The sequence below is a fragment of the Toxorhynchites rutilus genome, chromosome 2 (assembly GCF_029784135.1).
Source record: "Toxorhynchites rutilus septentrionalis strain SRP chromosome 2, ASM2978413v1, whole genome shotgun sequence".
Classification (NCBI taxonomy): domain Eukaryota; kingdom Metazoa; phylum Arthropoda; class Insecta; order Diptera; family Culicidae; genus Toxorhynchites; species Toxorhynchites rutilus.
Window position 1 is genome coordinate 45,448,758 of NC_073745.1, and position 20,430 is coordinate 45,469,187.

The 20,430-nt window shown below is 40.5% G+C and overlaps 2 protein-coding genes across 2 annotated transcripts; both read left to right on the plus strand.

Moving 5' to 3' along the window:
- The first annotated feature begins 1,591 nt into the window (after positions 1-1,591).
- Positions 1,592-2,038, plus strand: LOC129765705 (THO complex subunit 4-like). Its single transcript, XM_055766122.1, has one exon. It carries the CDS (start codon positions 1,592-1,594, stop codon positions 2,036-2,038), a length of 447 nt encoding a protein of 148 aa, XP_055622097.1.
- A 4,404-nt stretch (positions 2,039-6,442) lies between these two features.
- On the plus strand, positions 6,443-7,330 carry LOC129765706 (THO complex subunit 4-like). The gene has a single exon (XM_055766124.1). The coding sequence runs from the start codon at positions 6,443-6,445 to the stop codon at positions 7,328-7,330; it is 888 nt and encodes a 295-aa protein (XP_055622099.1).
- Positions 7,331-20,430: the final 13,100 nt, after the last annotated feature.

Genomic DNA, 20,430 nt, shown 5'->3' on the forward strand with positions numbered 1-20,430 from the left:
CGTAAAAGGTCCGTCATTAAATTTACTTGTAACGAAGAACAATCAATCACAATAAATGAATTGACTTTACACGGCATTTGTTCATTTTTTTCACTCACAGAGCAAATACATTGAACTCAATTGAATTTGGAAACTGTTTCATTCAATCAAGAATTTAATCAATACAAACGAATGATTGCTCAGCTAAGGTAGTTCCACGTGAACCTTGCGGTTATATCATAGATATAACCCACTTATATTTTTTTTTGATATATATTTTTTTAGATTTTTCAAAAATCGCTATTTAGATATTTTTCATAGAAAATATCTAATTTTTAACAAAAACGGTCGCCGTTTTGGCATTTTTTCGAATTTTCAAAAACCCCTATGTAACGCTTTAGGTATTGTCCTAAAGTTTCAAAATATTCATTGAAATTCGTTCTGTGACATCCCATTGTTTCCCAACCGATACCACCAGCAAGGTACCGATTTTCATACAGAATTTACGCATCAGGCTGTCAACAGCGTCGTGATCATTATTCGTGCACATAAAAAATGGAAAATACAAAAATAACTTAAACAATAACCAAAATACACGAACACTTCACTCTATTCGTAATATCCGAAAAAAATCAACGAAAATTTATTATTTTCCGACCTGCCAGACAGGGGTTCCTTCTTAATGGAGAATTCGATTTCAAACAACTTGCATTGTTTGCGCTCAAAAGAAGAGTACTGATTTCTCAAAAATAGTTAACACCAATTAGGGTTCAAAATTGACGCGAGTCAAAAAGGACTTTTTCCCTTCCAAACTATCCAAATAGTACCCATCGAATTTTGCACAATGAGATCCATGCATTTGTGTTCCAGATGTTTCACGGAGAACAACCGCTAAGAAATATATATCTACCCATGCTCGAATTTTATTCGGAAGGAGAAATGATAGGTAGGATTTTTTCAATTTATCAATACGAACGTCACAGGTACAGGTAGTGAATTCAAATTTTGTACCCCTGGTAGATAACTAAAACATACGTACTGAACAGAACAATTTGTACCTCACATTCCCTTATAATGCGCATCTCGCATAGATGTCATCACAATTTAATCAAAGTCGTTCACTTGTTAACTGTTGAAAACAGTCGAGAACCATAAACACCGTGACTCATCTGCCAGCATAACGCGAAATGGATAAAATCGAAATGAGTTTGGATGAAATCATCAAGACGCAGAAAACACATAAAGGTAAAAATCCTCGCAAAGATGTTGAAAAGTCAACTGGTACCAATGGGACGTCAAAAAAACGCAAACAAAATGGCACCAACAAAAAACCACAAAAAGGTAATCGGAACAGTCTCGACAAACCATCGCAGAAACGTACTGCGAACCTACAAGGACAACGAAACAGTGGTGTTGGAAAGAAGTTCCGAAAGAACACCGCACCGCCAAGGGATGGCGGAGGTGTCCAGAAAGGGGGCAATCGAGGAGGAATCCAACGTCCGAAGAAAGCACGCTATAATGTAAATGCTCCGAAACTCGAACTGTTTACCGCCGGTTACAAAAATGCGACCGAAGGTAGCACCAAAATGGTGGTGTCAAATCGGACTCGGATATGATCGAACTCTTCTCGGAATGTGGACCCCTCGAGGGCGCCACGGTTCACTACGATCGGAACGGAGTGTCTTTGGGGACGGCTGACGTGATATTCGGGCGACGGGTCGACGCAGTGAAAGCGATGAAACAGTTCAACGGGATCCGTCTCGATGGTCGACCGATGAATATACAGCTAGCAGGTCCGGTGGTCACACCAACGAGGACGGTGAATGCAGCATTATCGCATGTAGAGCGACCACGGGAGAGACTGCCACAACGTCGTGGGCATGATTCTAACATGCGGGCGGTATCGCCGAAGGTGCGGAGCCAGCAAACACACCGAGATTTTCGGGATCGAAGTTTTGACAGGACGAGAGCCAACGGCCAGAATCGTCGCGAGCATCAAAGACCAGGGGCTAATCAAAATCGTCGTGTGAGTGGTGGAAACAGCGGTCGTCGACGCTGATGAACATAATCAACGTGAGCAATAGGTGATGAATGTGAGCAAAATAAAAATTGGGTTGTAGCTAAAAATAAGAGGAAAATAAAAATTTTAATCGTAGTTCTAACAGAAAATATAAGGCTGTATTCATTTCAGTTGACGACTATATTCTAGTTCCAATAGATCGTTTTAAAACAAATTGATGGAACATTATGTTCCTATCTTTAAAATGAACAGACAACAAATGGTTAAAGATAATTCTGAAATAACTGTTTTTTTCTTAATTGTTCGGTAATACTCGAAAAATGATGAATTATTTTCATCCTTCATTTGGTGAATTAAAGAAAAAAAAAAACAAAAAAAAATGGGTGAGTTATATCTATGATATAACCGCAAGGTTGACTTGGGACTACCTTAGCTTATCAATCATTTGTTTGTATTTATTAAATTTTTGATGGAATGAAACAATTTCCGAATTCAATTGAATTCAATATATTTGCTTTGTGAGTAAAAAGATTGTATAATGTCATGTAAGGTCAATTCATACATTGTGATAGATAATGCTCTTCATTACAAGTAAATTTAATGACAGTCCTTTTACGTTTAGTATGATGCCTAGAACAAAATATGTGAACGGGAGAATTATCAATCGTTTATTTTATTTTACATTTCCTTCTGAAGTTTGCATCTCTCAAGTGTACGTACTTCTCGAACCACGAATTTGCTTGATTTTATGAACTTCAGGCACTCAGTTCTGATTTTGACATGTATGTCGAACACATATTGTTTAATCAATAGGCGTTATCGCAGTAAATGGTTAACAACATTTTGCCTAATCATCAAATGGTATGCGTAGAAATTCAGTGTGCGGAAGATATGAAGGTATATCCTTCAATACAATAATGAATAACCGAGCCAAACCATTGTGTAAGGCGTAGGCGCTTTTGTAATCCGTGCTAGGAAAACACTTTGCGGAGTGCAAAAAAAAATGCGGGTGCAAAGATACCTCCGACTTGCATGAATCAAAAACTTCAACTTCGATTTCCCCACGCTACATAGATTTGAACTCTGTGTTAGGGAAACACATTTCAGTCGGAACAAAAATACCCCCGACTTTCATGTATTTGCAATGCAGATTTACCCAAGGCTGCTTGGGTTTGATGGCTGTGTTAGGGAAATCGTAGATCGGGCCAATTAAAATGAGGCAGTTATGCCGTTTAGATAACGCTTAACATTTTACAGTTATTCAATTGTTTATCTAATGAAAAATAACATTTTATTAATTGCGATAGAAGCGTAGAAATATTCCCTATCAATTGATGCAAACATCTTTCCGATCCTGTAAGAAATGTTCGAGTAATAAGCATTCGGAATCTTTCATTTTTTCCTGCATGTTCTGTGTTTAGGTTTTCATTTTACCCTCCATATACTCCGGTTAGACGTAGTCCCACGTTAAAAAAAACAAGAGATATAAAGGAGAAGGAGAAAATTTCCTTAAGCTCCACCATGGTATATTGCACTTGGCGATATTGTAAAATATGTTTGTTGGGTACCTGGCCACCTTCGATAGTTCTAATAAATTTCAGGCACCCAACATCGAACGGGAATACCTTTCCCAGTAAAACACAAATCCAATTGCCGTCGGCAAAAGAAACAATGAACCCAACTGCGTTTACGCAGTGCCGACGGCCAACAACACTAAACACCGACTAGTGGATTAGTTTCTGTTCTCAATCAAATAACACACAGCTTGATTAGCAACACATTTAATCACATGACAAGTCTTTCACAATACTACATATATTAATAAATATTTCACAATAATACAACATTAATTATCGATCACTTATATTCATTTTATATCCATATGGATCCTGTGGTGGACGAACTCGAACTGGTTGAACTCCGCAGAATTACATTTCAGCTGCGCGCTGCCGATTTCTCGCTGTGCGATGTTTTATTTCTTCGGCTCCGGTAGAGTGGTGAATTTCTACCTTCTATTAGGTTTCCACTTTGTATTGTGTCCGGCTCACACAAGAGAGAAGAGTATGACCGGCGTTTACGCAAAACAGTTTGCGTTCTCGCTTCCACTGGTAGAAGACCTGTATCCAGAACAGTTATCCGTACCGTTAATATTGCCGGTTTGTTTATAACTCCCCTTTTGTCCGCAATCGGTTGATGAGAATCATAGTGAGGGCATTGATCGCTAATTGCAGACCTAAACAAACTCTCCTTTCCAGGGTTGCAGTAGGGATGTTCTGTTACTCGCCAACAATGTTATTTATAATTTCTATCACAGTCTCGCTCTAGTCATCGAGAAGTCATCAACCTCCCTTAAGGCTGATAGTTTATTTTTTTGACGTAGGATTACGTCTTTCGGGAACATATTGGGGTACAAATTGAAAATCGAAAATCGAGCACATCGTGAAAATTGTCCAATTTCAAACGCTTATTACTCAGTCATTTCATGATGGATTGATGAAATTTTTGCGTCAATCGATTTCGGCACTCCATAACAATTTTTTATATTGAAGAAAATAATGTATGTCTAGTTTCATGACTATCGAACAATAGAAATCTCAACCCCTATCCTTTCGGAAATACCCTCTTCTGATTGGTCGAAGTTGACGACATATGCGGCTGTTCCCTAACAGAGACATCAAAACCAAGCTGCCTGGGGGAAATCGACATTGCAAATATATGAAAGTAGGGGGAGCTTTTGTTCCCACCCAAAAGTGTTCCCTAACAGAGACATCAAAAGCAAGGTGCCCGGGTGATCTCGGCATGGTAAATATATGCAAACCGGGGGCATTTTTATATTGCAAGTAAGGTTAATGATACGATTAATTTTAGCAAATAAAATTTAGATTTGGAACTTTAATGCTGTTTGCATCGTGAAATTTCATATCATTGACCGATCATGTATTGTGAAAAATTTAGCACAAGTGTAGGTGTAAAATTGTATGTGGTAGCTTGTTGTGTTAAAAACGACTTGATATATGAAACGATTTATTTCAATTTTCATAAACAAAAACCAAGGTGTGTTCCCGCTCAAGAACGGGTGGTTCGGTTTGAGCTATCTGTTTTGTTGTGTTCATTTTCAACCAAACAACCAAACAAAACGGCCCTTTTCAGGGCCACCAGATAATTATCAGAGAGTTTATCGATGAAATTTTTCCAACTTATCCAAAATCAACAGATAGCCTAACGGAATCCTACGTCAACTATGCGGTTGTAACTCGGACACAACTCTCCTGTGACTTTTTCGCTTTCAAATTGGCCTTTTAAAGGCTGCTAGGGAGTAGCGACAAAACCACGCAAACTATTGCCATCATGCATGGCCTGGCCGGGTAATGAGTCAGTATGAGGTCACCTCATGGGAAATAGTATTGCCGTACGATGTTTTAAACACGATTTTCTCGACGTTATTTCAACCCGACCGATTTGGCTGATTTTTTTTATCAGCATGTAAAAATGAATTATCTAAGGCGTTACATAGCTGTTTTTTTGATATATATTTTTTTAGATTTTTCAAAAATCGCTATTTAGATATTTTTCATAGAAAATATCTAATTTTTAACAAAAACGGTCGCCGTTTTGGCATTTTTTCGAATTTTCAAAAACCCCTATGTAACGCTTTAGGTATTGTCCTAAAATTTCAAAATATTCATTGAAATTCGTTCTGTGACATCCCATTGTTTCCCAACCGATACCACCAGCAAGGTACCGATTTTCATACAGAATTTACGCATCAGGCTGTCAACAGCGTCGTGATCATTATTCGTGCACATAAAAAATGGAATGTACAAAAATAACTTAAACAATAACCAAAATACACGAACACTTCACTCTATTCGTAATATCCGAAAAAAATCAACGAAAATTTATTATTTTCCGACCTGCCAGACAGGGGTTCCTTCTTAATGGAGAATTCGATTTCAAACAACTTGCATTGTTTGCGCTCAAAAGAAGAGTACTGATTTCTCAAAAATAGTTAACACCAATTAGGGTTCAAAATTGACGCGAGTCAAAAAGGACTTTTTCCCTTCCAAACTATCCAAATAGTACCCATCGAATTTTGCACAATGAGATCCATGCATTTGTGTTCCAGATGTTTCACGGAGAACAACCGCTAAGAAATATATATCTACCCATGCTCGAATTTTATTCGAAAGGAGAAATGATAGGTAGGATTTTTTCAATTTATCAATACGAACGTCACAGGTACAGGTAGTGAATTCAAATTTTGTACCCCTGGTAGATAACTAAAACATACGTACTGAACAGAACAATTTGTACCTCACATTCCCTTATAATGCGCATCTCGCATAGATGTCATCACAATTTAATCAAAGTCGTTCACTTGTTAACTGTTGAAAACAGTCGAGAACCATAAACACCGTGACTCATCTGTCAGCATAACGCGAAATGGATAAAATCGAAATGAGTTTGGATGAAATCATCAAGACGCAGAAAACACATAAAGGTAAAAATCCTCGCAAAGATGTTGAAAAGTCAACTGGTACCAATGGGACGTCAAAAAAACGCAAACAAAATGGCACCAACAAAAAACCACAAAAAGGTAATCGGAACAGTCTCGACAAACCATCGCAGAAACGTACTGCGAACCTACAAGGACAACGAAACAGTGGTGTTGGAAAGAAGTTCCGAAAGAACACCGCACCGCCAAGGGATGGCGGAGGTGTCCAGAAAGGGGGCAATCGAGGAGGAATCCAACGTCCGAAGAAAGCACGCTATAATGTAAATGCTCCGAAACTCGAACTGTTTACCGCCGGTTACAAAAATGCGACCGAAGGTAGCACCAAAATGGTGGTGTCAAATCTGGACCAAGGTGTGTCGGACTCGGATATGATCGAACTCTTCTCGGAATGTGGACCCCTCGAGGGCGCCACGGTTCACTACGATCGGAACGGAGTGTCTTTGGGGACGGCTGACGTGATATTCGGGCGACGGGTCGACGCAGTGAAAGCGATGAAACAGTTCAACGGGATCCGTCTCGATGGTCGACCGATGAATATACAGCTAGCAGGTCCGGTGGTCACACCAACGAGGACGGTGAATGCAGCATTATCGCATGTAGAGCGACCACGGGAGAGACTGCCACAACGTCGGGGTCATGATTCTAACATGCGGGCGGTATCGCCGAAGGTGCGTAGCCAGCAAACACATCGAGATTTTCGGGATCGAAGTTTTGACAGGACGAGAGCCAACGGCCAGAATCGTCGCGAGCATCAAAGACCAGGGGCTAATCAAAATCGTCGTGTGAGTGGTGGAAACAGCGGTCGTCGACGCTGATCAATCATGAACATAATCAACGTGAGCAATAGGTGATGAATGTGAGCAAAATAAAAATTGGGTTGTAGCTAAAAATAAGAGGAAAATAAAAATTTTAATCGTAGTTCTAACAGAAAATATAAGGCTGTATTCATTTCAGTTGACGACTATATTCTAGTTCCAATAGATCGTTTTAAAACAGATTGATGGAATATTATATTCCTATCTTTAAAATGAACAGACAAGGAGATTCGTTCGCTCACTTGCAAGCTTATCGGACGCATTCTTCAGTCGATCCGAAAGAGGTGTTTTTTTTCACATCGATTCTATTGTGTTTTTTCATCCGGCGCGCTTGCAAGCGTGGTGAATCTCAACCAAATAAGTGGTGTACGATCGAGACACTGAGGATCCATTCAACAGATCACATACGTCACACCGCAGCGGCAAGTAGAAGTTTATTTCTTTTTTTCTCCTTTCTATCATTTCTTCCACTTTCTGTGCATAACAAATACCATTGTTTCGCTGGGTGTTTACGTAATCATCAAGCGTTGGCATTAGGGTGACCATCTTCATATATATTGCACTTGAACATTTGTTGGAACTTTTTTCATTTTTGAATTTAATTTATTAAAAATTAGTTTGAATAACTATAATTTTCTACTGTAACTAAAATAGAAGTTTATCTTATTATATTTATTTTTAAATTTTTTTAATTACCAATAAATTCTGTTCATATCGAACAGTTGACGAAATTTATTACTATGGCTGAAGGCGGGGAGGATCCCGCAACGACGCCAACGTATATCTCTGATACGGAACCCCCTGAAGAACCGGAAGGTGAAGTAGAAATTGGAATAGAAAACGTAATTTCTGATGATGAGGAGTGTGGGGGTTTAGAACCCCTTGGATGAAATATCGCACTGGCTTACGCTAGTACCAAATAATGCATTTTGCAACACATCCTCCACAGCTCTACCAACAAATGAAGCATAAAATAAGCGACCCGATCTGTCATCGTCTCGGCTACGTCAGCACTTGCTGAAACACCATTCATTCGATATTCGTCCGTCTACGAGGTAAGTCCTTCATGCATGCTTCGGGGGCGATTCTCCTTTGCACATAATGGATTTCACAATGGCGACATGTGACAGGGTTGTTTTCTTTTAAAAAAAAAGAAACAAATTATTAAAAATTACTGCAAAAGAGAATCACCCAAAGGAAACTGCATGTTTTGGATAAGTAAATAAAAGAAAAAAGTGATTGAGTTTCTCAGTGGGATAAGTGTCTTTTTTTTTTACTTTTCTCCGTTTCTCGACACGCTTCTATCAGTTTTATGTACGCTGCGCGGTTGCAAAAGTGAAGTGAAGTAAGGAAAAAAATCATAGTTGTAATTTTGTGAAAATTGGAAAAAACCCTTCAGGTGAGTCACTTATTAATCAAATGTTCTTTTTGTTTGTGGATTTATTTATTTTACGAAATGATTGCGTCATTCGGGAAAGTGTCGGAGTGCAGATTGGAAAAAAATGAAAAATCGGCCGCGTCGCCATGAGTTGTCCAATTTTAGACGCTGCTGGCTCACTCACTGAGGGATTTATTAGATTTTTTTTTTTTTACATCAACCGATTTAAGCACTCCCTGGAAAGTTTCAAGCACCGTTTAATGAAAATGTGCGTTGCTACAATATTTGCGAAAGCGGGCAACGTCGAATCGTTTTCGCGTGCGGTTTTTTTTTATATACATGTATATCACCATTACGAGACCTGCTTTGTAAGTCGCTTGCTCGATATAAAGTATACATGCGAGTGTACATAATATAATTTGACATACTGGTTGTATCGCGAAGTTTTATTGCGATGACCGATTATGCATTGTGGGGCGTTTGATGTGGGTGTAAGTGTGGCACTATCTGCTCTAGCAGTTTCCCTGGAAGTGACTTCGGGGCTAAAGCAGATCGTTGGAATTTTCAATCGCTACAAATGTTATATTTTTATTCCTGTTCAGTCGTGTCTCGGACACAACACTTCTTCTTCTATTTCTCGGTAACTGGATGTGCTTTAGTGAAAAGGGGGGGGGGGCTTATTAGGTGATTCTTTTATATTTGTGGTATATTTTGTTTGACTGTTTACATGCGAACCATTAAACCACAGCATAAGTGTGTAATAATATCAGTATGTGATAATCAAATAAGAAGCTTCCAATGTAACGACCGTCGCTAATCTTTCGCAGTCGTTGTTCGTAGCCGGAGTGGAGCCTATGCAACGTTGATACTCTCGCTATCGCGCGTAAGCGTCCTTCAACGTTTGGTTGCTCGTGAATGCTTCAGGAACAGGATCAGGATAAACACTGCTTTTGTTTTCGGCACAACAACAAGTGTATTTTGCAGAAACAAAGCTTATTATAACTACTTAATTTTTTAAATTTTTAATTGAATTGAAATCATATGCAATTGTGATAGAATGCTAACGAATGAATAAAACTACGTTTTCTTGATGCTAGTCGATCGTATACTTAATGGTCCTCTTCGCGATTATCTGCTCACAGCCTCCGAAGCGCACCACTCTTGCTAGTGGTCAATTGTACGGGTTGGATTTATTTTTTTCTCTTGAATGAGATCCTCTTATCCTGTCGCACTAATAATCGTTGTTTGTACCATTTGTGCTGCTATATATTCTTCGTGGAAACTCCGTATTAAATCACTAGTTCAATCTAGGTTCACTAGTCGTTGAATTACTTTTTACTATTACTTAGTTGAATAAAGTGTTCAGTATGATTCCTTGCTGTGGTGGTTAAGAGAAGACACACGTCCACAATGAGTTTATTCGGCTCTGTCGTTGAAAGAAATTGTTGTTTATTTAGAGGTATGGTTCGGTATAACCATAGGTGTATCAAATGGTATTGTACGACCATGAATAAACGAAATGGTTCGGTACGATCATGAATAAACGAAATGGTTCGGTACGACCATAAATAGATGAAAGAAATGGTTCGGTACGACCATCGTTAAAAATGATAAAATGGTTTGGTACAACCATATATAGACTATGGAATGGTTCGAAACGATCATAGATATATGAAATGGTTCGGTACGACCATTGTTGAAATGATGGAATGGTTTGGTACGACCATTGATAGATTATGAAATGCTTCGGTACGAGTATATATAAATGGAACAAATGGTTCGGTACGACCATAAATATATGAAAGAAATGGTTCGGTACGACCATTGTTGAAATGATAAAATGGTTTAGTACAACCATAGATAGCTATGAAATGGTTCGGTACGACCATGAGTGAACGAAATGGTTCAGTACGACCATAAATATACAAAATGGTTCGGTACGACCATAAATAGATGGCATAAATGGTTCGGTACAACCATTGTTAAAATGATGAAATGGTTTGGAGCATAAATGGACTTATGGAATGATTTTTTGAATTATAACTAAACGAATTGTACGATGTAGAGAAAAAAAAATATATTCAATTCGTTTAGTGAATATATTGAATATATTGAACAAAATGACAAAATGAATGAATTGTGTTGCATTTATGAAAATGTATTGTTGCGATGCAATATACATGATATACAGCAGGTGTGATTCTTAAAATTGTTCTTTCCCTTTCTGGCATTTACAGTATTCAGTATGCCAGGTGGCAAATACGTACGAGTCATCGCTAATGCTGACGATGTCTGTGACAATGAAGAGAGAGACCCAGAGGAAGAGTCCATTGAGTCAGACGGAGAGGAACTCAATGTGTCTTGTTCGAGAAAGGAGAATGTAAATGAAAACTTACTTCATAGACCGGAACGTATGGAGAAGGCAGTATTTACAACGTCGAACCAACAAGAGCAACAGTTGAGTGATGTAACAGTTCCTCCATGGCTTACTCCGCGAGTCGAGTTGTCACAGGGTTCGAACAATCTGGAAACCCATGATTCTTCCCAAGTCAAGACAGATACTATTGGGGGAATACGTTGGGACATTCGGCCTTTTCCACAAGGTATACCCACCAGTAAATTGTGGACTGAATGGTGTCGGTTCAAATCAAATTTCGAGATTGCTACGGATTTGAACAATGTCAGCAACAATAAACGGGCCAAACTGTTATACCTTCTCTTGGGTGATGAACTACAGGGTTTAGTCACGGCTGCTAAGCTATGCCCAAGTTTCCTTGATTCACAATGTTACTCAACTTTAACGCAGAATATTAGCACATATCTGCGATCACTAGTTGATACAACAGCTGAACACGAAGAGTTCACTCGTCTCAAGCAGGAGTCTAACGAGTCTGTTGTAACATTTTATGCAAGAGTCGTAGAAAAGGCTGGTATGTGTGGCTATGGCAATGATGAGAATAGGTTTATCCGTTCTCAGATACTACAGGGAATGAGCAACCGAGACGTTGCCAATGCGGCAAGAACGTATAACCATGACACCCAATCTGTTATTCAAGCAGCTACACGAGCTGAAGCATTCAACATCAATGCGGGTCCCTCCAAGGTGGATGGTATAATGGAAGTTACTAGTAAACCAAGTAAACAACAATCAGAACAGAAGAAATTTTCATCAGGTGGATGGAACGTACAAGGTCGGGGATTTTCAAATGGCCCGCCGAACAATCGTAAATATTCCTACAATAAATTTGTCGGGAAACGCAACCGGTGCTTCCGATGTGATCGTCCCAAGCATAATGGGAAGCAGTGTCCAGCTTTATTCAAGAACTGTAACACGTGCAACGAGCGTGGCCATTTTTCTGCCACATGTCGCAAGAGATGGGTAAACAGTCTTGGTTCTTCAAAGGATGTTGATGAATCCATACATAATAAACAGGTATGATTTTCTTGTTATCTTTAATATTATCTTTGAATAAAACTGACGAAATTCATGATGCGAGTGTGAATATATATATATATATATATATATATATATATATATATATATATATATATATATATATATATATATATATATATATATATATATATATATATATATATATATACTATGAATTGTTTCATTTTGTTTCAGATGGTTAATTCGCTATTCCTTTCTGATGTTCTAGTGAACTGTTATGTCGGTTCATCAAAACCGATATCATTCTTGATAGATTCGGGTGCAGATGTCAATGTGATCGGGGGTAGCGATTGGGAAAGTTTAGAGATGCAGGTCAGATATGGGTCCGCAAACCTCGAGTTTACTGAATGTACAGTTCACCCTGATCTTCGAGCGTATGCTGCTGATCTGCCGATGTCAGTCACGAAGATTTTTTGGGCAAAAGTAGAAGTCGAAGGTCTGAATAAACCGGTTGTTCGAGCAAAGTTTTTGGTAATTCCAAAGGGTCGTAGGTCATTACTGGGCCGAGAAACCGCTAGTGATTTGAAATTATTACTAATTGGACAAGCTGTCACCTGTTCAGAACAAAGTGAAGATGTTAAAATTTTTCCAAAGGTTCCGGGAATCAAAGTCAAATTTAGTATTGATAGAACTGTACCACCAGTACGAAACGCTTATTTCAATGTTCCCGCTGCGTTCAGAGAAGCAGCTAAAGTGAGGCTCGAGGAGATGGAAGCTAGAGGTATTATAGAGAAAGTCACGACTGCTCCAGAATGGATTAGCGGTATGTCAGCCGTTCCAAAAGGCAAGGACGACTTTAGATTAGTGGTAAATATGCGTGCGCCGAACAAGGCAATTAAAAGGGAATATTTTCGGCTGCCACTGTTGAATGAAATGAAGACAAAATTGCACGGAGCTAGATACTTTACTAAACTGGATTTAACAAGTGCATACTATCACCTGGAGTTAAGTCAGGAGTCGAGGGAATTAACCACCTTTCTTGCGGAACACGGGATGTATCGTTTTACGCGACTCATGTTCGGGGTTAACTGTGCCCCCGAAATTTTTCAGCGAGAAATGACTCGCATATTGGAAGGGATCTTCAATGTTATCGTTTATATTGACGATATACTGATATTCGCAGACACTTTGGAACACTTAAGGAAGACGGTTGCCAACGTCCTCAAAGCACTTAGAGCAAACAATCTAACGCTGAATACAGATAAATGTGAATTTGACCGAGAACGAATCAAATTCCTTGGTCATGAACTGGATAAAAATGGTTTCCACGTCGACGATGCTAAAGTTGCTAATATCCGAAACTTCCGCGAACCTTCAACCGTATCTGAGCTTCGAAGTTTTCTTGGATTGGCGTCCTTCGTGAGTTCCTATATCAAGAACTTTGCTGATTTGACGAGTCCATTGTGGAAAGTAGCTACCTCCCATACATGGCAATGGGGCCCAGATCAGACTAAAGCATTTGAAGATACTAAAAACATGATAGCAAATTCTACGATTGCGTTGGGATATTTTTCAGGAAGCGATAGAGCAGTGCTCTATACCGACGCTTCTCCAGTTGCGCTAGGAGCAGTGCTTACGCAAGAAGGTAACGATGGAACTAAGAGAATAATCAGTTTTGCGTCTAAAGCGCTGACATCTACAGAGAAAAAGTATGCGCAGAACCAGAGAGAAGCGCTGGGTGCTGTATGGGCGGTGGAGTATTTTTCATTCTTCCTGCTTGGAAGACACTTCATCCTACGAACAGATGCAAGAGGTGTCAGTTTTATCCTCAATAGATCCCGGGAGGATTCAAAGAGAGCACTAACCAGAGCGGACGGGTGGGCTCTGCGACTGAGTCCATATAGCTATGAGGTGGAATTCATTCGTGGGAGAGATAATATTGCTGATCCGTCATCACGTCTTTACGGAGGAGTTGCTGAACCATTCAATGAAGATGTAAGCCCATGGGAGATCGCTTGCCTTGAAGCAAACAGCGTGAGTTTTTTGACAGAAGACGAGATTTGTGAGGCTACAGAACAGGATGAAACGTTGAAAAAAGTATTAAACGCTCTGAAATATGGGGAATGGCCAAAAGAACTGAACAGATTCTTTTCAGTAAGAAACGAGCTTTGCATTAGAAACAGAATTATTTTGAAAGGAGGTCGAGCTGTAATCCCGGAGTCACTACGAGAGAAAGCATTAAGCGTAGCTCACGAAGGACATCCGTTAGCTGCAAAACTGAAGTCTATTTTAAGAGAGCGTGTATGGTGGCCAGGTATGGCCGGAGATGCTGAGATGTGGGTTAAGGCCTGTCGGTCATGCGCGGTCAATGGAAAATCGGAAAAGCCCACTCCAATGATGCGCACCATAATCCCGAAGACTGCCTGGGAAACTATCGCACTTGATTTTAATGGGCCTTATGCCAAGTTCGGAAGCATCTACATACTGGTGATTGTCGATTATCGTTCGAGGTACATAATAGCTCGTCCTGTGAAATCCACCAGTTTCGAACACACAAAAAAAGTGCTCGAGGAAATCTTCGAAAGGGAAGGTTTTCCGGATAGTATGAAGAGTGATAACGGACCTCCGTTCAATGGAGAGGACTATAGTCGATTCTGCCATGAAAGAGGTATCAAAACTATTTTTCTCAACACCTAACTTTCCTCAACAAAATGGTATGGTTGAGAACTATATGAAGATCATTAATAAATCCATGGCCGTAGCTGCCGCTATGGGGTTGGACTATAACTCAGAATTGCAAGCTGCTGTTCATGCTCACAATGCAGCCTCCCACACTATTACGAAAGTTCCACCAGAGGAAATCATGTGTGGAAGAAGGATTAAACGCGGGCTGCCGCTATTCAATCGGGGGATACCGGATAACGACAACAGTGAAATCAACGAGAGGGATCGAAAAATGAAGCTGAAATCCAAAGAACGTGAGGACAACCGCCGTGGTGCTCGAAACTGCCAATTGAAGCCTGGAGATAATGTAATAATACAGCGTCAGCAACGAGCCAAAGGCGATTCGAGGTTTGGTACACAGCGCTATACCATTCTGGAAGAAAGAAATGGATGTCTAATACTCTGTGACGACGAGGGACGTACTATTAAACGTCACGTGTCTCAGACCAAAAAAGTTTTCGAATGGCGCGATCAATCAGCTTTAAAAGATGCTTCAGAGCAGGGCCACACAAATGATAAACGGATTCCACGATCTGTGAGGAATAAAAAAGTCCCTAACCACCTAAAAGACTTCGTACGCATAGTTGGTGATAGATAAATTTGAGAGATGTAAATCATATCATTCAAAATAAAACGTAATTGATCAAGATTTTTTTTTTTAATTTTATTTTTTTTCCCTCTCATTTTATCTTGTGAGAAGAGGAGAGATGTGGGGGTTTAGAACCCCTTGGATGAAATATCGCACTGGCTTACGCTAGTACCAAATAATGCATTTTGCAACACATCCTCCACAGCGCTACCAACAAATGAAGCATAAAATAAGCGACCCGATCTGTCATCGTCTCGGCTACGTCAGCACTTGCTGAAACACCATTCATTCGATATTCGTCCGTCTACGAGGTAAGTCCTTCATGCATGCTTCGGGGGCGATTCTCCTTTGCACATAATGGATTTCACAAGGAGGATGAAGAAAAACTGGATTTTCGTCAAAAAGTATACCCTGAGGGCCCCAAAGGCCCATTCATTGTGTACTTTAGGCGAAAATCCAAACCCCTCAATGTTATTCGCATATCTAAAGAGCTGACAAAAAACTTCTCAGATGTTACCGAGATTACTCGGATGGGGCCAGACAAATTACGAGTTGTCGTCTCCAGCAGGACCCAAGCAAATGATATAACCCGTTGCGATCTCTTTGCGATTGAGTATCGCGTATACGTGCCCTGTCGTAACGTAGAAATCGACGGCGTAATCACCGAAAAGGGTTTGACCCGAAATGATATACTCAAGGATGGAGTCGGTCGCTTCAAGAACTCTTCGCTTAAAACTGTGAAGATTCTTGCATGCGACCAACTGAAATCCGTATCTATTATAAATAATAAGAGAGTTCTCAGTTCGACAAATTCTTTTTGAGTAACCTTTGAGGGCTCCGCCCTTCCAAACTTCGTTTCGATAGATGCGCTTCGTTTACCTGTTCGATTGTTTGTACCCCGGGTAATGAGTTGCAACAACTGCAAGCAACTTGGTCACACGGCCGTCTACTGTTGCAACAAAAAGCGTTGCGCAGATTGTGGAGAGAGTCATGATGGGACTTCTTGCGCAAAAGAGCGCAAGTGTCTTCATTGCGACGGGGTCCCCCATGATCTTTCTCAATGCCCGGTATACATACAAAGAGGGGAAAAAATCAAGCGTTCCTTAAAGGAATTTTCAAAACGGACTTATGCAGAAATGCTTAAGAATTCCGTGCCAACGACGCAGGACAATCCTTACTCCCTCCTGCAGAACGACGAGCCTGTCGCTGACGCTCCCAATGCGGGAAGTTCCGGTACATCGCAGGGTGCCGTCAGGAAAAGAAAAATTACTTCTTTTCCTTCACTCCCCAGAAAGACGACCGAAACTTCCCAAGTTGGAATGAAAACTCGAATTGAACGTGCTGAGAATAGACCGAAGCAAGTACCTCCTGGTTTAAGCTGTTCTACCACGCACCAGGGGTCCTCAACACTTCCCGGAGCAGCACCCACCCGGTCTGTTCCATTTTCGCGGTCGAGGCAACAGCCACAATCTGGTTTGCTTGCGCTTTCTGACCTGGTGGACAACATTTTAAATGCTCTAAATATAAATGACCCTTTTAAAAGCATAGTATTATGTTTGCTTCCGGTAGTGAGAACATTCTTGAAAGAAAAATGTGCCTTTTTAGCAGCGTTCATTTCCCTCGATGCCTGATTCAGTGCAAGAGGTCAAGGAATTGACCACTGTAATACAGTGGAATTGCAGAAGCATCATCCCTAAACTAGATCAATTTAAATTTTTAGTTCATAACTCTAACTGTGATGTATTTTCCCTCTGTGAAACATGGCTTTCTTCAGCCGACGAGCTGAATTTCCACGATTTCAACATTATTCGCCTCGATCGAAATGACTCGTTTGGTGGCGTACTATTGGGGATCAAAAAACGTCACTCCTTCTATAGAGTCACTATCCCATCGATTACAGGCATTGAAGTTGTCGCTTGCCAGATACAAATCAATGGCAAAGAACTCTGCATTGCTTCGATATATATTCCTCCCAGGACTACGGTAGGCCGCCATCAGTTCTTTGATACTATCGAGGCAATGCCGGAGCCGCGGTTAATCTTAGGTGATTTCAACTCCCATGGAACAGCATGGGGATCACTTTACGATGACAACCGTGCCACTTTGATTTATGATCTGTGCGACAACTTCAAATTGACAGTTTTGAATACTGGGGAAGCAACCAGAATAGCCAATCCTCCTGCACGGGCAAGCATGCTAGACATATCTTTATGCTCTTCTTCGTTATCCCTGGATTGCATGTGGAAGGTAATCCAAGATCCCCACGGTAGTGATCACCTACCAATAATTTTATCGATCGCTAATGAATCAATATGAGATCGCAAGTCAGTCAATATTTCGTATGACCTCACGAAGAATATTGACTGGAGAACATTTGCGGATATAATATCTGAAGCAATTGTTTCAATGCATGAACTTCCTCCACTCGAAGAGTATAACTTTATATCGAGTTTGATTTACGAAAGCGCACTTCAAGCTCAAAAGAAACGTGTACCGGCTACCACTTTCCGACGTCGTCCTCCATCACTTTGGTGGGACAAGGAATGTTCAAAGGTCTACCTTGAAAAATCATCCGCTTTCAAAAAATTCAGGAAAACTGGATCAGTGGAATGGTTTCTAAAGTACCAAGCTCTAGAAGCCAAACTAAAAGGTTTGATTAAAGCAAAAAAGCGTGGATATTGGTGGAAGTTCGTCAATGGTTTGTCAAGGGAGACCGCTATGAGCACTCTTTGGAATACGGCTAGGAAAATGCGCGGCTGGAACCATACAAACGAAAGTGAGGAATACTCTGACCGTTGGATTTTTAACTTTGCAAGGAAGGTTTGCCCCGACACCGTTCCTGCACAAAACGTCGTACGCGACATTCCACTTCAAAGCGATTATGAGAATTTTTCGATGGTGGAATTCTCAATTGCCCTTCTCTCATGTAACAATTCAGCTCCGGGGTCGGACAAGATTAAATTCAACTTGTTGAAAAATCTTCCCGACTTGGCAAAACAGCGTTTGCTGAACTTGTTCAACAAGTTTCTGGAGCTGAATATTGTCCCGCATGACTGGAGACAAGTGAGAGTGATAGCCATACGGAAACCCAACAAGCCGGCTAGCGATCACAACTCGTATAGGCCGATTTCAATGTTATTCTGTATTCGTAAATTGTTAGAGAAAATGATTCTACTTCGTTTGGACAAGTGGGTCGAAACGAACAATTTGCTGTCAAATACGCAGTTTGGCATCCGCCGAGGTAAAGGGACAAATGATTATCTCGCGCTGCTATCTTCTGAAATCCAAATCGCATTTGCTCGCAAAGAACAAATGGCTTCCGTTTTTCTCGATATCAAAGGGGCATTTGATTCAGTTTCCATGGAAATTCTCTCAGAGAAGCTTCATAATCGTGGACTTTCACCAATTCTCAACAATTTCCTGTACAATTTACTGTCAGAAAAGCACATGATTTTCTCTCATGGCAGCTCGAAATCTTCTCGTTACAATTTTATGGGCCTACCACAAGGCTCCTGCCTAAGCCCCCTCTTGTACAGTTTTTACGTCAATGATATGGATGATTGTCCAACTAGAGACTGCACGTTGAGACAACTTGCAGACGATGGAGTTATTTCCATCACGGGTACTAATCCCGTCGTTCTGCAAAAGTCGTTGCAAGATACCTTGAACAATCTGTTCACGTGGGCCCTCAAGCTGGGTATCGAATTCTCTACGGAGAAAACTGAAATGGTCGTTTTTTCTAGGAAGCACGAACCCGCCCAATTCCAGCTTCACCTATCCGGCAAAACGACCCAACACTCTATGTTTTTCAAATACCTGGGTGTATATTTTGATTCTTAATGTACCTGGGGGAGACACATTGCGTATTTGAAACAGAAATGCCAGCAAAGAATCAATTTTCTCCAAACAATTACCGGAACATGGTGGGGTGCCCATCCAGGAGACCTCATTCAGTTGTACAAAACAACGATATTATCAGTGTTGGAATATGGCAGTTTTTGCTTCCGATCAGCTGCCAGGATTCATATTCTCAAGCTGGAGAGAATACAATATCGTTGCTTGCGTATAGCAATGGGGTGTTTGCATTCGACACATACGAGTCTCGAAGTTTTGGCAGGAGTACCCCCGCTTACTCTTCGGTTCACAGAATTATCCTACAGATTTCTCATCCGTTGCAAGATCATGAATTCATTGGTAATTGATAACTTCGAAAATCTACTCCAACTGACTCCTCAGTCAAGTTTTATGTCTTTATACCATGAGTACCTTACACACGATGTGCTCCCTTCACCAGGCATCTCCAGCCAAGTTTGCGTCCCATACTTCTGCAATTCCTCTGTCATTTTTGATACGTCCATGCGACAAAAAATCGATGGAATCCCAGATCACCTACGCTCCGATTCTATTCCGCCGATATTTTCGGCAGAATATGGGAAAGTTGGATCTGATAAAATGTTCTATACTGACGGTTCATTCATAAACGGGTCCACTGGCTTCGACATCTTCAATGAAAATTCCAGTGCCTCTTTCAAACTCAAAGATCCTTGTTCCGTGTATGTCGCTGAACTGGGTGCGATGTATTACGCATTAGGGATCATTGAAACATTGCCCATCGACCACTATTTTATTTTTTCAGACAGTCTCAGCTCAATAGAGGCAATCCGCTCAATGAAAGTTGATAAACGCTCATCTTATTTCCTAACTAGAATAAGACATCTATTGAGTGTTTTGGTCGAAAAATTATTCAAGATTACCTTAGCATGGGTTCCCTCTCATTGCTCGATTCCGGGGAATGAGAAAGCGGACTCGCTAGCTAAGGTGGGCGCTTTAGAAGGCACACTTTTTGAAAGGCAAATTGCTTATAATGAATTTTTCCACATTCCTCGTCAGTATACGCTCGTAAGTTGGCAGCGCATGTGGAGTGGTGATGAGTTCGGTCGTTGGTTACAACGATTATCCCTAAGGTCTCGACGAGTGCATGGTTCAAGGGATTGAATGTAGGTCGTGATTTC